The sequence below is a fragment of the Poecilia reticulata genome, linkage group LG18 (genome assembly GCF_000633615.1).
Source record: "Poecilia reticulata strain Guanapo linkage group LG18, Guppy_female_1.0+MT, whole genome shotgun sequence".
NCBI classification, from domain to species: Eukaryota; Metazoa; Chordata; class Actinopteri; order Cyprinodontiformes; family Poeciliidae; genus Poecilia; species Poecilia reticulata.
In genome coordinates this window covers 16031080-16045985 of record NC_024348.1, presented here as the reverse complement: position 1 = coordinate 16045985, position 14906 = coordinate 16031080, and the positions used below count along the sequence as shown (strand labels likewise).

Here is a 14906-nt window from a genome sequence, read left to right as displayed (position 1 = left end):
TATATATAATTAAATTGCTATTTTATGCATATTTAAAATGGGACTTTATTTTATAGTAGGTAATTTTCTGTTTAAAGAATTTACAAAAAAATATTCTCTGATCATTTTGTCTCATCACACCATTAAAAGATGAAAGATTTTACCATTTTGTTCAAACTTATCTACTCTTTAAAAAGTTTCAGCATTTATTAGATGTACCTTATTAACTTCATACAGTGTGTTTATGATACCCAGATTATATTGGTTTGATAGAAACTGTGGTGCCAGCTATTTTGTAAAAAAAAAAAATATATTTTTTTTTATCACAGTATCTTTCTCCATTAAATGCACATATTAAAATTCAATTAACACATTATCTACATTTCCTAAAGTCGCAACACAGCATCTTAATGGAATTTAAGCTTGAACTTTGACTAGGACATGGAAAAACCTCTTGGGGTTGCTCCATGTTGGACTTGTTGGTCTGATCTGGACCTTCATCCTGGTTCATAGCTGAAATACTCCTGACCAGAAAGTCAAGATGACATTGTGCTGCAAGATTTTCTGCTGAAGAGCAGAATTTATACTTCCATCAGTTACAACTAAAGTTAGTTTTAAGCACAGTTGTTCATGTGCTTCACTTACCCGTAAGTCCAAGAATTGTGGCACCCATTACCTCGTGTCATACCTCAGAGCTTTAATATCTTTTTTGTTATTTTTATTCAATCCCCTATGGACACAGTTACATTGAAAACGCATGCTCTGCTTGGCATTCACACCGAGCGATGTGTGCACAGCTGGACGCTGCCCAGTACGATCGCATCTGTCCACTCTCGGCCACCTGAGCAGCTCCGTAGAGGCGCCTGGGGGGACGAAGATAGTACTTGAAAAGACTCTGCGGAGTACATGTTTTGGGGGGCTCCACAGCTGGGCTTCAGATTTGAAATGGCAACAGCACAGAGGCAGCAGGCTGAAAAGCATGGCCCCCATGTGTTTTTACATTGCTCAGATTACTGTACAGCGTCAGTCGGCTGCTAAGTGAAACTGTACGCTTTGTAAAAACCGAGTCAGAGCAGATAAGCACATTGAAATTCCAGCAGGGATTTTCCTCTGTTCTGCTGCAAAGACTGGAAAGGAAGTTTATCGTCAGCCTCTCCCTTTCACTGACTTGCTTTTATTTTCTCAGAGCCTTAACAAGGTCGTTGCATCAGACTCTGCACTCACCAAAGCGTTCAACTGTAAATACAGGCAGCAAAAAGAGTTGGTGCTCCTGCTGTCTGCCTCGAGAATGGTGTTAAGAAGTAATTGCAGCTCGGGTTTTCCTTAACGTGGTGTGGAAAGTGATACCTGAATGTTTTTTTGTTGTTGTTTTTTTACCAGCTACCATTTACTTCATTTTTCTAACATGTTTAGAGACCGTCTATCCTGTTTGCGCTTGAGCGGGTGAGTCGTGGAGATTGACGAGGCAACCAACCCCAGTAGACTTGCCATTTTATTTGTGTGCTGGTATTAGCATGTTCAGAGGTGGAAAGTAACACAATGTACCTCTAGGAGTACTTTTACTGTGTCGTACCTTTCACTTTACTTGAGTAAAATTTCTGGATACGTTATCCAGAAAGCAAATAGCCTAACCTAATATTCACATCAAGCCTTGTTCTTTTTTCTTCTGAGTCTTTAGTGCCTTTTGGCAACCCAATAAACACCATATACATTGTCACTACTATAACCTGCATATACCTGCATCCATGGCTGCTTTTTCTGTTTACTCGAATCAGAGAAGAAGGAAATGAAAATAACCCGAAGAAAGAAAAAAAAAAAAGACAAACTGTCAACACAGTTTTTGAATTCATGTCATCTTTGCCGTTTGGGTACAGATGATGAAAATTGTCATTCAGGACTTGCAACAGAGTATCTATGACCAGAAATTTTAATCCATTTACCATTTACTTTTTAAGCGCTCAGTCTAGTTTAAAAGCCTAAAGACTTAACTTTTTAATGCGATGAGACTGAATGGTCTTTTTTGCTGCTGTTTGCTGGTATTTACCGTGATCAAGCAGGTCTGACGTGTATGTCACAGATGATCAGATCTTCCTGATCGTACGCCCTGCAGTTGCTCTTTGCTTTGTCTCCAACACAGTTACCCACCGTGATCGTCACGCTGTTCATGTTCAGGTTAATATTGTTAAAACTAAGCAGCGTGTGATAGATTTAAGACCCATAACAATGAAACATCAGAGCCACGTTTTTTTTCATTTTGTTAAGTGCAGTTGCTGCATTTTTATGCGATTGTTTCGAGTCGAGCTTTAATCATTGCAGTCGAGTAAGTTGAGTTTGCTTTTAATATTTCACTTGTTTGTATTCACCATCCATCCATCAAACCTAACTGGGGATGTTTATCTTGGCAACACATCTTGCTTAATAAAACACTTGGAAACAGGTAATTGAGTTTAAGATGGAGTTTGTTTTTTTTGCAAGCAGCTCTCTTACAACCTGCAAATGTTCACCCACGAGCCAATCCGTTTAAAGATTTTTCGACAAGCTCGATTACCCTTAGGCTATTTTCCATGATGCCTATTTAGAGGAGCGACTTGACCTTTGTCTGAGTGTCCTGGCGGCAGGTCCCTCTGGAGTCTTTAGACACATGAAGGACATGGAAAGAAAAACAGCAAATTGAAAGGAAGAGACCCGTCAGTTTAGGTCAGGAAAGAGAAGATGGGACATCATCATTCGAGCAATCGGTTTTGATTAAAACATCATTTATAATATGTTCCGATAAGGGAGGAATTTTAGATGCATAAGAGCCAATTATCTAATGTGGAAGATCGCAGAAGCCCGGGCTTGTCTTTAAAGATTTAGTTCTTGTCCCGGTGACTACATAAGAAATATTTGAATTTCTAAGAATAGGTTGCTTCAGCAAGTGGGCTTATGACAATGGGTTGTTCATATAGTGCAGGATCCCTATGAATACATGTTTTTTTGTTTATATATATATATATATATATATATATATATATATATATGCCATTGCACAATCTGGAGATAGTAAACGTGAGATTGGTTTTGAAGTTTAGGTTGAGCTTAATTCATACCTCATGCAGTAGGTGTAGATGAAGAAGATGATAAACCAATCAAACCTTTCACCACCTTAGAACGGATCTGTTGTTTAGCTTCCATCAAGTCTCCACAACCAGGATCATCATTTAAGACGCCCTTGGTGTTAATGACGTGGCGATATGAATAACCATGTTGCCACATGAATCAAGCGAGAATATTCTCCATATTAAACCGAGGACATGGGTTCTCATGCATAATGCAGTCAGTAATCATTGGCCCACCTTACTGCTGATTATGATCTGTGTTTTTGTCTGGATGGGCCGGTATTTTGCAGCCCACGTCGTTTTTCTGTAACGACATGAACTAAGAAATGTCATGAAATCTGACATGAAAAAAAGTGGATGGATATTAACTTATTAATCTGATGTAATTAAAGTTTTATCAGCTAATCAAAATGCTAATTTTCTACTTTTGGCAAGTTCTACAAGTGATAACCATAAAAAAAAAGAGAGAGGACAATTGCAGTGGTACTGGCTGGTGTTGCAGAGCATAAATCAAGCTGTCATCTCGCACCTTTTCTTCACAACAGCAGTGACAATTTAAAAGCCTCACTGTCGAACGCATAATAGAGGACAATTCACCATCAAGGCATTTTAGTTAGTTTTGCTTTTGGAGATTTTTGAGTTGAGATTTTCCACATGGAAGCTGCGTTGTGCCACTTTGAATGTAATTTGTGTCTTTTGGTAGAAAATCGACGCGATGTCCCGAAGGGCGTTTCTTTTGGGATCTCAAGCAGTTTTTAATGAAGCGTAAATGCTGTTCCGTCCTGTCAAAGTAAAAGGCACTTTAGTTTATTCTCAGCCTCTGAACAATGATGAGAAAGAGACAGAATGCCTCTTTCTTTATAAATCGGTTTTGTATTGAAAGCGCTAAACTCACGTTGGATAAAACATCTTCCAGCGATGTCCTTTCTTTCAGTCTTGGAAATAATTGTGTAAAGGGCAAAGAACCTTCCCCACTGTACCTGCTGAAAGGTTTTTCAGCGACAGACTATTACTGAAGCACTTCAACGTGACAAATTATTGCAATTAAAATCATAGACTGTTCTTTTCCCTGAGATACCAAGAATTACTTCCACTCTCTGACGATGTGTCATTATGGCCAGCATAAGTGTCCACGCTTTCTCATAAGGAACCTCGGAGCCTAGTTTCTACCATTCTTCAGTAAAGTTAGTCTCACGCATCTGAGAATAAATGATTGTGTGTTTGTCTTAATGCCTGCCATAGGCTTTAGAAATGTCATTTTGAAAGTTCCCTTTCCAAATTTGTGTGCTCAGAAGAATGCGACTAATTATCAACGCTTTGAACACCAAAAACTATTATTACAACTATACAACTCAACAGTTAGTCAAAAGAAAAATTGCTGTGATATTTTATACAAAAGGTTGAACGTCTGTCTTCAGTGGAAAAAAAAAGAAAAGAAACAGCAGCTGAAGACCTCCAGCCGTCTATTTTCTAAACCCACTTATCATTGCTTATCATTGCATTTTTTTTAATTAATAATTTTCCAAGACTGAAAAAGTTCTTTTTTTTTCCCTTAGCTCATACCATATTTATACATTTAATTAAAATAAAATTTTATCCAACTTTCTGACATTAAATCAGACTACTTATTCATTTTAGGGTCAATTAGGATTACAAAAACTATTCATCTTTGCCACAACAATGGATGAAAGATTTTTTTTCTGCAAAATCTTTCATTTTTAGAGTATTTAAATGTCCTCAGCATTTGACTGAACTGCCTTGTAAAATTGTCTTTTAAGTTGTAAAACTCAGCTCAATCATTTTGTGTATCTTTCAACAAGTTTCTCATTCTCACTACAGTTTGCCTGAATTTTTGCCCATTCCTGCTGGTGTAAATATTAGGCTGCTCACATTCATGTTTTCAGGGGATTTTTTTAATGGCAGTGTGATCAGAACTTTTTAATGGCCACTAGAAAACACCGACTTTGTCATCCCTATGCCACTTTACAACTGTTTTTGACTTTAGGGTCATAAATCAGTCCTTGGGGTCAAAAATAATTTAAGCACTTAGCTTCAACTTTTTCCCAATAATTTTTCCCAATTATTTCCACCCAATGTTTTTTACTCATCATGTTGTGAAATGCTCCAATATTTCTTGCATCAAAACATCCACATAACATGGTGCTGTCAGTTCAGATGATATTCCAAGGCATCCAAAATGTAGTGATGGCCAAACACCTGAATTTTGTCTCAAAAACGTAGATTTTAATACTTGATTTCAATTGCAAACTGCAAACTGGCTTTTTACGCTGCTGTTGCAGAACCAGCTTATTCCTCTCTACTTGACCTTTCGGCTTGCATGTTTGTTTCACTGTGGATAAAGGCACTAATCTTCAACTATCATCCATTGATTTTTGTTCTGTGGTTGACACGCACATGTTGTACCAAAACACATTCAACTCTGGGGACACAGAACCAGGAAATAAGTGGTGGTAATTGCCTCTTTCCAGTGTTCCCACATTCTAAGTTATAACATTTGCCTTTCATATCATCTCTGTCTACTGATGGCGAGGAAGAAAATTCTGTCCCCTAATATAAGTAAATGTGTCTTTTAGCAAAAATCTTCACTTGCATTTGTGATCTCTGTGATTTTCTCGATTTGTTTGGTTTCAGTACAAACCAGAGACTCTGCTTTCCATTCCTTTTGATCTATCAGTCAGACGAATAACCATTTTATTCTCAGAGGTTGTTTTTATTAAATAAAAGCAATGATTTATCGTTTTACCACACTGCAGTCTCTGAGGCTTATTTGTTTAGGCTTTTTTTTTTTTTTTTTCTTGGCCCACCAAATGGGAACAAATGGCATATCTGTATCTTCCTCCTCCTCCTTGGGTTGTCTGGTTTATCTGATCTTGAAATCAGGCTTTCTTATTACGCAGCTCCTCGCTGTGTTCAAATTACTTTTTCTCATATCACTGTGAATGAATATGCTGCTCCAGAAAGCCAAAGTGTCGTGTCTGCTGTTGTCATCTTTGGTGTTCTGGATGTTTGGCTGTCATTTATCTCGCAGTGCAAGAAAGTATTTTGCACAGCGATAGAGGAATTTATTACATTTCAGGACCGTCTGTCACTGCAACGAAGCCTGCTGTTTTATCTTCTGACTGTAAGCAGATCAGAAGAATCCAGCTTTGCCACAATGCTTCACCTGTACTCGCATTTTCAAACACCCCCCATTAAGTTAGACAGATTTGTACTGGGCTGATGAATTTTATGACACAGTTTTGCATTACCAGCACAGAAAACACTTTAATTGTCACATTATTTTTGTCTTTCTGGTTCATCTACAAGCATAAGCAGGATTTATGTAATCATTAGATTTACCCCTTATTATGCTTAATGCCTGAAGCCGAGGGATCATCTGCGAGAAAATGCCGGGTATTGACAGAGGCTTTATGTGAACAAAAAGGAAAAAAAAAAAAAAACCCTTCCTGTTTTAGCGCTCATCATTGAGATCGTTTGTGCCTGTTGCGCCCGTGAAATGTCGGACCTTCAGGTCACTTTGATATCACAAAGAGACAATTCTGTCAGTGCAGGTTGCCAGACTCATCAGCTGCCTCTGGTTGAATATCAACTAATTGCAAGCTGCCAAGTGTCTGTCACATCCCCTCCCTACCCTGCCCCCTTTTTTTTTTTTTCTTTTTTTTTACTGAAAAAGAAAACAGCATTTTGAGTAAATCCTGATTTTTTTCCTGAGCTCCTGTCTGAAGGCTGTTGGGGATTCAGGTAGAACTAATTGGACCAGATGGTTCTGCCTCTGCATTCGTGCATCTCGTCAATTGACAACATGGCTTCCTGCGGAAGGTATCGCTAATGCCGAGTTGACCTTTACAGAGATGGTGGAGTCTAAATTAAAAATCGAAAATCTATCGACGAATGCTTCATTAGCTTCAGCCCTAAAATATCATGCAATCAGATAATTTTATTATATGCGGTTGTTCTGATTTAATGTGAAACATGTTGGACCAAACCAAGTAGCTGCTTTGAAGGCAATTACTCAGCATTGATCCAAAAAAAATTAGAATTTTGATATTCACTTGACTTTGCAACTGCAGTGACTTTGTCAGGAAGAAACTTTATGATTTTGACTTTAATAATGTGTAACTGGGAGTTTGCAGGTGAAAAAGGAAGAAGCTAAAATATTGACTTTTGTACCTGATTGAGAACTATTTAGATAAAGTACTTGATATATTAATCAAAGAACATTTTTTTAAGGCAAATTGAGTTTTTAAGTTTTGTTTTTTTTCTTTCTCAAAATAGAGCTGAAAATGGCTACTGTAGCAGATTGCCTCAATAGTCCCAGACAGGAACATCTAAATTAAAATTATTCCTATCCCTGCAAACTAAAACTATGTTTTTTTTATTCAAGACGTTTATTTCTGATAGGAAATTAGACAGACATCGTTAAAATAGTTGTAAACAGCATATCACTCTTGAAAAAAAAATATTTACACATTAATGAAGATCATATACCAATAATTAATATATACTCTTGGTAAGAAGCAAAAATATATTTATATAATTTTGGCATTTCAGCAATGAGACCAGCTTTTTTGCATGCCTCAACTAGTAATCTGATTACTTGGATCTGATTATTCACCAGTTGTTAAAGTTGTTGTAGTTCCTAAAGTTGGGGGTTGGGGAAGCAGCAAGGAAAACAATTGTTCAGAAGTTAAGCTGCTTACAAAAATTGCAGCCTTTTCAAAAGTGACGTCCAAAAGCACTCACTGGCAGCCAACTCTGCTCTGAGCAGTCCCTCCCAGCTGCAATCAGAGCTTCATCCGAATCATGCTGTAAATTAATTGTACATGCATGAAGCTGGTATGTTTTTGGGCCTAAATATAAAATATACCTTGTTGAAAAATATTTTTCTTGCATTAAAGATAAATCACTGCCTAGTAATATTCAATATTAATAATATTATGTTATAACGAGTTCAGCTGACACTGTCAGAAGTGAGGTTCTTTAGGAAGTTTTCACTTACTGCAGTGTATCGCAAAGACATTTTTGGCTGCCAGTGCTTGTAATCTGGAGTCCTAGAAAGAAGCTGAGAGATGATTTGTGCCAAAGATTCCCAAAGCCTGATTAAAAAACTCTTGGATGACGACTGTGGTCTGTGAAGTGCCTAAAGGAAGTGAAAACATCAGGGTAGCACAAAACAAAATTTATTGCGTCTTGACACATTTAAGTCCTGAACCCATCTAGGACAGCTGAACCGCCATTACAATCAGCCTATTCATCACCTATCTAATACTCTGTTTTCTTATTTCACCCTTAAATGGAAATGAGCGCCAGCGTGCTGTGATGAGGCCGATAACCTCAGCTGGTTACTTCTCTGTGATTCACTGCCAGAACTCAGAACCGGCTATATTAGGAGTGAGCCCAGGTTGAGATTAGATCGGTTTGTCAGCGTCGGTGGGATGAGGTGCCATCAGGAGCATATCAAGGGCTCGCAGCTTTTTGCTGCGTAAATGTCAGAAAACCGATTCCCTCCTTCAGTTTCTTGCGACACAACTCTAATTAAAATATGACATTGTAGCTGGAGACTTACTGTTAAATCTCCTCAGATCTTAATTGATTTTAACATCACCTACGTATGTAGCGTCAGCGTCACAATATTACGAGTAAGTTTTATATTCATGTAAAGCAAACACCTCATAATGACACTGCTCATGTCCAGAAATGTCAAATGATAGAGACTTAACATTTTAACTTGTAACAAGGAAAGGAAACTTTTTTACGACTTCAACTCTCCTCTGTTCTGCATTAAAGACCACTCCCGTGCTTATCGTACCTATTATTAAAATGATTGAACATGTACCTCATTCCAGACTTGAAATGAAAGTAGACGAACAGCTCTCTGTTGGTCAATGGTTCATTCTGGTCAACGGTCCATTCGGTGAATGTGATTCGAGCCCCGGGCTGAACCGAGGCCATTGTACTTACTGAGCTCATGCATCCTTTTTCTGCTGCGCTCAGTATTAATACATTCAAGAGAAAAAAAAGAGGTTTAAATCTCAAGCCGAAGCTACAAGCTCAGCAGCACCGGTCATCAAGACGTGGACGTCGACGCAAGAACCGATCCAAGATTTATTGATTTTTAAGGAGCTTTTTGAATAATTCCAGTTTGCGCTTGATGTAAATGTATGTATTATTTAAAAGCCACTCCTTTCAGAGGGGGGGTTGTGACATTGATATAAGGCTTGTAAGGTTTTACCCTCCAGCTCGACCTTACCTTTGAGAGCTGATTTATGAAGCTCTAGAGAGTAACTCGGCCGGGATGGGGAGAGAGAGGGGGAAAAGTTCTTAATGCCAATTTTTTTAGGTTTTAAGGCAGTTCTGTTGGCTTGGTGGAGAAGACGACGCCAGGTGGCAGACTGCTTTATGGCTATAGACCAGAAAGCTAGTTACACTGTCCCATGGTAATTAGATTTTGCTGAGAGATTTTTCTTTGTTTAAGACCCTCGTGGGGCTCTTGCAGCCTCATTCTCTCGCAGCGCTGCATGGCAGAACGGCTGGGGCAGCGTTGTTGCTTAGAGGTGGCTGTGAATTATAAATTCGATGAGCTGCATATTCTGCTAAAGTGTCCAATTAAAGAGCCGCCACTCAAAAAGGTCCAACGATCAGCTTTTTTGTTTTCTTTCAGGGAAGGCAAAAGTACAGCATGATGATATTTGTTTGCGGTTCACAACTAAATAATTAAAATATGTTTAGAGTTTGCAGAATCTGCTCACCCTTCACACGGATTCTTCAGGACAACAACACCTTTCTGTGCCATTTTGCATCGAAATGGAAAGAGTATCAGGGTACAGCGATTCTACATTAGCGCACACACTTTGTCAGATGCTTCTCGGTAAAACAAACAAGCTTTAGACGACCAGCACTGTTTATCTGCTCTCATGATTCCCTTTATCAACTCCTGAGTGACTGAACTTGGGCTTCATTTCTCTCCACCCATCAGTCCTTAGAGATGCACCAGTCAAATTTATGTAGGTCTACTCCAACTTCTAACCTGCTCATAAGGATTTTGGCAAATGCGGATTTATCTACTAGAGCTAAAAGTTGTGTTTTTCAAATTACTTCTCAATTTTTTGTTCAGTTTAAGATTTGTCATTTTATAACAAAACTAAATACATCTTTGAAGCAGAGATTACTTGGTCTAAGATTTTGCCCCAGATAATAACCTGATCCATTTAAGGCCTGGCATTTGTCAAATTCTCAATCCATTGTTATGTTGGAGTAAAGTTGAATTCAAAGGCAACTAAAGGCTTCATTTGTAATTACGTGATTTTCATTAGCTTTATGATATTTTGTTTAACTCACTTACCAATGGATGACAAGATAGAAGAAGATAGAAGAAGAAAAATGGTAAACATTTCCTGCTAGAAACTGAGAAGTTTTGAGATTCATTTCATGTAATTTCCAAAAATAAGTTGGAAATTCTGTAAAGTCAGAAATGAGCACACATCCAAAATAAACGTGTGCTTATTTTCAGAGGCCACATTCCCCAATGTGGAGAGGCTGTAAGACTTTGTTTCCCTTCTTGGTTCCTCCCCGCTCCTTGTAAGTTTGCTATTTAATAAAGACCACTAAAAAATAAACGGATTGTAAAGTCAGACATTTACGACAAAAAGTGACAAGACGTGTAAGACCGGAGTTATAAATTTAGGAGATTTGGGCTCTTCCTGTCTCTCAACAGCATCTCCTGGGTGCAGACTCGGTGTTGAAGACTCCAGATCTACTTCTTACTCTCTTCTGCTGCAGATGTCTAACTTGTGACACTAAAAATGGCTAACTTCGAATCATCCTCTCTCAGTAGAAACTTATACAGCAAAGAGTGTTGTAGTTTTGAACAACCTGTCAGTATGATGTTTTTAAAAAGGCTGGGTTTTTGGGGATTCTGTCAGGACCAGTTCATAAAACACAGTGTCCCTGGCATTGGTTTGGCTTTTTATCAATCGCCCTGATTTTAGTGTTTTTTAGGAGCAACTTTCTGTGCAACATTTTTCTTCTAGCCTCATTGTTTTGCAGACTCTCCTGATCTCCAACCCTGCCACATTGTCCTTGAGCTCTAAATTTGAACGGATGTCCCTTTGTAGTAACCTAATGCTTCTGAATACAGCCAGCCAGCTGTCAAGACTAATATGTCTCTGTTATAAAATGAACATCTGTCCAGTTCAGTCTCGGTGAAGGCACTGAGACGTGTCCTCTCCAATCAGGTTAGGAAGGAAAGCTGGCGGCGAGGTAACGGGAACCTATGAGTTTCATCCACTGAGCTTTGGAGTTGCTGTGCTGTCATTTACTGTGCTGTGAAGCAACCTTCAACTGAAGTAAAACGACTATCTTTCAAGGTGGAGGTTTGTTTTTTAACAGCTCTGTTCATCATTATGAAGACTGTGCCAGTCCCGATTCTGCTTTTGCTCCGCGGACACACTGAGCAGGACCTGCAAAGTCTAGCTGTGTTGGAATGAGAAGCCAGTCTGGTCAAGTTTATATTATAGTCAGCCAAAGTAGCCTTTGCGGTTTTACAAATCGACTTAGCATAATGACAAAGGAATCATATAAAGTCTAGATTGATTTATTTCACCTTTCCACGTGTCATTTTTCTCCTGACAAGTTTTCCCCTTTTCCCTGGAACCTCCACGATGTCGCCAGGCCAGACTGCAGATTTATGAGACAATTTTCACTGCCTCTACTCTGTGAGGTAATTGTTTCTGCGACACCCCTTTATAGCTAAGGTTTGCAGAGGTTTATCGGCGCTCCTGGCGTCGTGTTGACTAGCCACAAACACGCTGTGCCCTCCGCCCTTGTCTTCTCCAATCATCAAATGATTGAGAAACAGTTTGAAGTACCGGAGGCCTTATCTGAGCACCCACAGGTGCCATTAGAGTCGCACTAAATCTTTAAGAATGGCTCGGAGTAGAAGGGGAAATGGTGGTGTTAACTTTTAAACAGAGACGTTACTTAAACTGACAACATGGTGCCGAGCGTGAGAGGTGTACGATTTCAGTTTGAATACTTGGATGCTATGTATTTTAAATATTTATGTACTAATATCTCTTGGTTCTAATGGCCAGATGTGAACAACTTCAGCACAGTGATCCTTGCGTTTGAATTACAGTATGTAACCCAGAGATGGCAAAACCTAAAAGATCTCAAAAATCACTTTAAGCACCGATCTTAACAAGTTCAAGAACAGATGAGGAACATTTTATATTTATCAGATTGAAAAGGGGGAGGGGAAAAAAAGCCATTTCTAAAGCTTTAAGACTCCAGAGAACCGCTGAGCTCTTACTCATAAATGGGGAAAAAAATAAAATAAAATAAATCTATAGCCTTCAAGGTCTCAGTTTGACCAAAAACATGTTGGAGACTTTTAGGAAAATATTTTGTGGAATGACAAAATAAAAGTTGAGCTTTTTGTGTAAAAGTAAATCAGAATTTCAGGAAAAGAAAATCTTACATGTTGGACGTCTGAGAAACTGGAGCAATTCCTGGACAACTTGATATGATATACTTCACAAATTTAATGCATCTAAAGTTTAACGAGTCACGTTTTAGCACACTGACAGTCAGCTGCAGCAGCCAGTACAGTCTCTCTCTCTCTCTCTCTCTCTCTCTTGCTAGCTTCAATTTGCAGCTTAGCTGTAGTAAGACCAACAAACTCACTAGTCACCAGTTTTATTTAAAACCAGCTATTGTCAGTGCTGCTCTTCTGCCCTGTCTTTAGGCCACCAGCTGCAACCTTAATACTGTGCACAATACTTGTGGTGTTGTCCTGAAAAACCAGACAGGCCAATTTTGTCTCCTTGAGCATTAAGGCACCTGTCATCTTCTGCATGCCCAGCTTCATGTAGCAAAATGTACCTGAGGCTGTTGCCTGGGTAACCACAAGAGATGATGCTGTATTTCCCAGGTTACCCTCAGATTGTCCACAAGCGAGGGGTGAGAGCTCGACTCATGAGGCTCTTTCCGTGCTCCACAAGCAAAAAGCCATCCTCCTGCAATCAAAGCAAGTGGCTCTTCCTCTCTATGATGATTTTTATAGGGCTTTTTTTTTTTTTTCTCCTTGTGGCCTTCAGGCTTTATTATCTGCCTTTCACCAATTCACTGAGAAATGTTTGCAGATTTATTTCCAAACATAAAAATAGCGCTTGAATGTTCAAAATGTCATAGGTGCCATCTGTTTTGTTTTTTTTTCCTTTTCAGCTTGACCAGGTTTAGGGAAAACATCACCTGTGACAGCACCGCGTTTGCTCCACAGCAACAGGTGAAATGTGGTCTGCTGGAATATTTGGCCTTTTATTGTTGGGTGCAGCAAAACTCTTTGATGCTAATGAGGCACTTAGACAGGATGTCACACTTCAGGTGTATGAGAGTGGAGCGCAGCGCTGCGAGGACGCTGCAGCGCAGTGACAGTGCCCAGACAGCGTCTGCCATCATAATAAGCCCATTAAAGCATTCCTCGGGGTTTATTACTGTGCACTCTCATCCAGAGGCTCTCTGCCACGCTGACTTGTGTTCGGGGGTCTCAACTACACTAATTACTTCTGATATCATATTTGTTTTAGAGAATAAAGGAGTGTTTTGTTTGGTTTTTATTAAAGCCTAGATGAGAAACGTGGTATAATAAGGTACAACAGACTACCAGAAGGTGTTTTATCAGATGTGTAGCATTTTAGGGCTAAATGTTTATCCTCAATATTGTAGTTTTGAAAAGTTACAGTGCCTTGAATTGTATTGGTTTTAGTACCTCTAGAACTTTCTTCACGTTCTTGAAATGGGATGAAAATGTTTGTCTAAATAAAAAAATGTAAATTGTTCATTTGCGTTCAACCCCTGATCGTCAAATGTTGCTAAAACCGTTGCTACATATACTTTGGTAGTTTCTAACATCTACAAACCTTTTTATGCCGGTTTATTTGAACAAAATTAAGTTCAATCACATTGTCACTTGGATTTGGATCTGTACTTTGACTAGGTCATCTTAACGCCTTTAACAGCCTATTAAAGATTTTCTTCCATGATTGATCTGTATTCATCTCCCCATCAGCTCTGACCAACTTCCCTACTCTATTAAGGAAAATAATTGCCTTAGCATGATGCTGCCACCTCTATGCTTCATTATTTTTTTTATGTAGTTAAAATGTTTCTATTTCTAATCTCAACTGGATTTTATAGGCCTTTCATATCCCATCTGTGGTTTTAAAATGAATGACAAATGTATTCTGACCCTTGATCTTCATGATGTTTGTTTACCGATGTTCTCTTAAACACCTGAGGCCTTCACAGAACAACTGAATTCAGACAGAGATTACATTAAACACTTGAACTCTGTTAACAAAGTAGGCGACTTTTAGGTTGAGCTTAAATTTAATTTGTGCCCATCAGATCGGGGGTGGAAGGTCGGGGTCGAATACAAATGAAAGCATTTCATTTTCTTTTCAGTTCACGTGCACGCATCACCTTTTGTTGGTCTATGGAAAACACTGGATTGAGTTGTTGTTAAAATGTAAAACTTTTTAGGTCATTAATTTTTGCAGAGTGCTGTGTGTTTGCATTCCTGGTTGTAGATTTATTCCAGTGAGGGTCTGGTCTAGTTTGACCGATGGCTCCTTCTCCCTTTCAGACAGCGTTGAAGATGAGCTGGAACTCTCTGCAGTCCGTCATCGCCCCGAGGGCCTGGAGCAGCTCGAGGCACAGACACGCTTCTCCCGGAAGGAGCTCCAGATCCTTTACCGCGGCTTCAAGAATGTAAGTGATAAACCCACTGTGGAGCTATGTTATATATAT

The 14906-nt window shown here is 39.0% G+C and overlaps 1 protein-coding gene across 9 annotated transcripts in view; it reads left to right on the top strand.

The window, feature by feature from the left end:
- The window catches only part of kcnip4a (potassium voltage-gated channel interacting protein 4a), a 138242-nt gene that overhangs the window by 109558 nt on the left and 13778 nt on the right, over positions 1-14906 (top strand). For 7 of the 9 annotated variants that reach the window (XM_008435804.2, XM_008435800.2, XM_008435803.2 and 4 more), the window contains one exon: positions 14743-14867. In XM_008435804.2, coding sequence (XP_008434026.1) covers positions 14743-14867 — 125 coding nt within the window. Of the gene's footprint in view, positions 1-13029; positions 13126-14742; positions 14868-14906 lie in introns of all 9 variants that reach the window. The other 2 variants (XM_008435799.2, XM_017310567.1) reach the window with 1 other exon arrangement.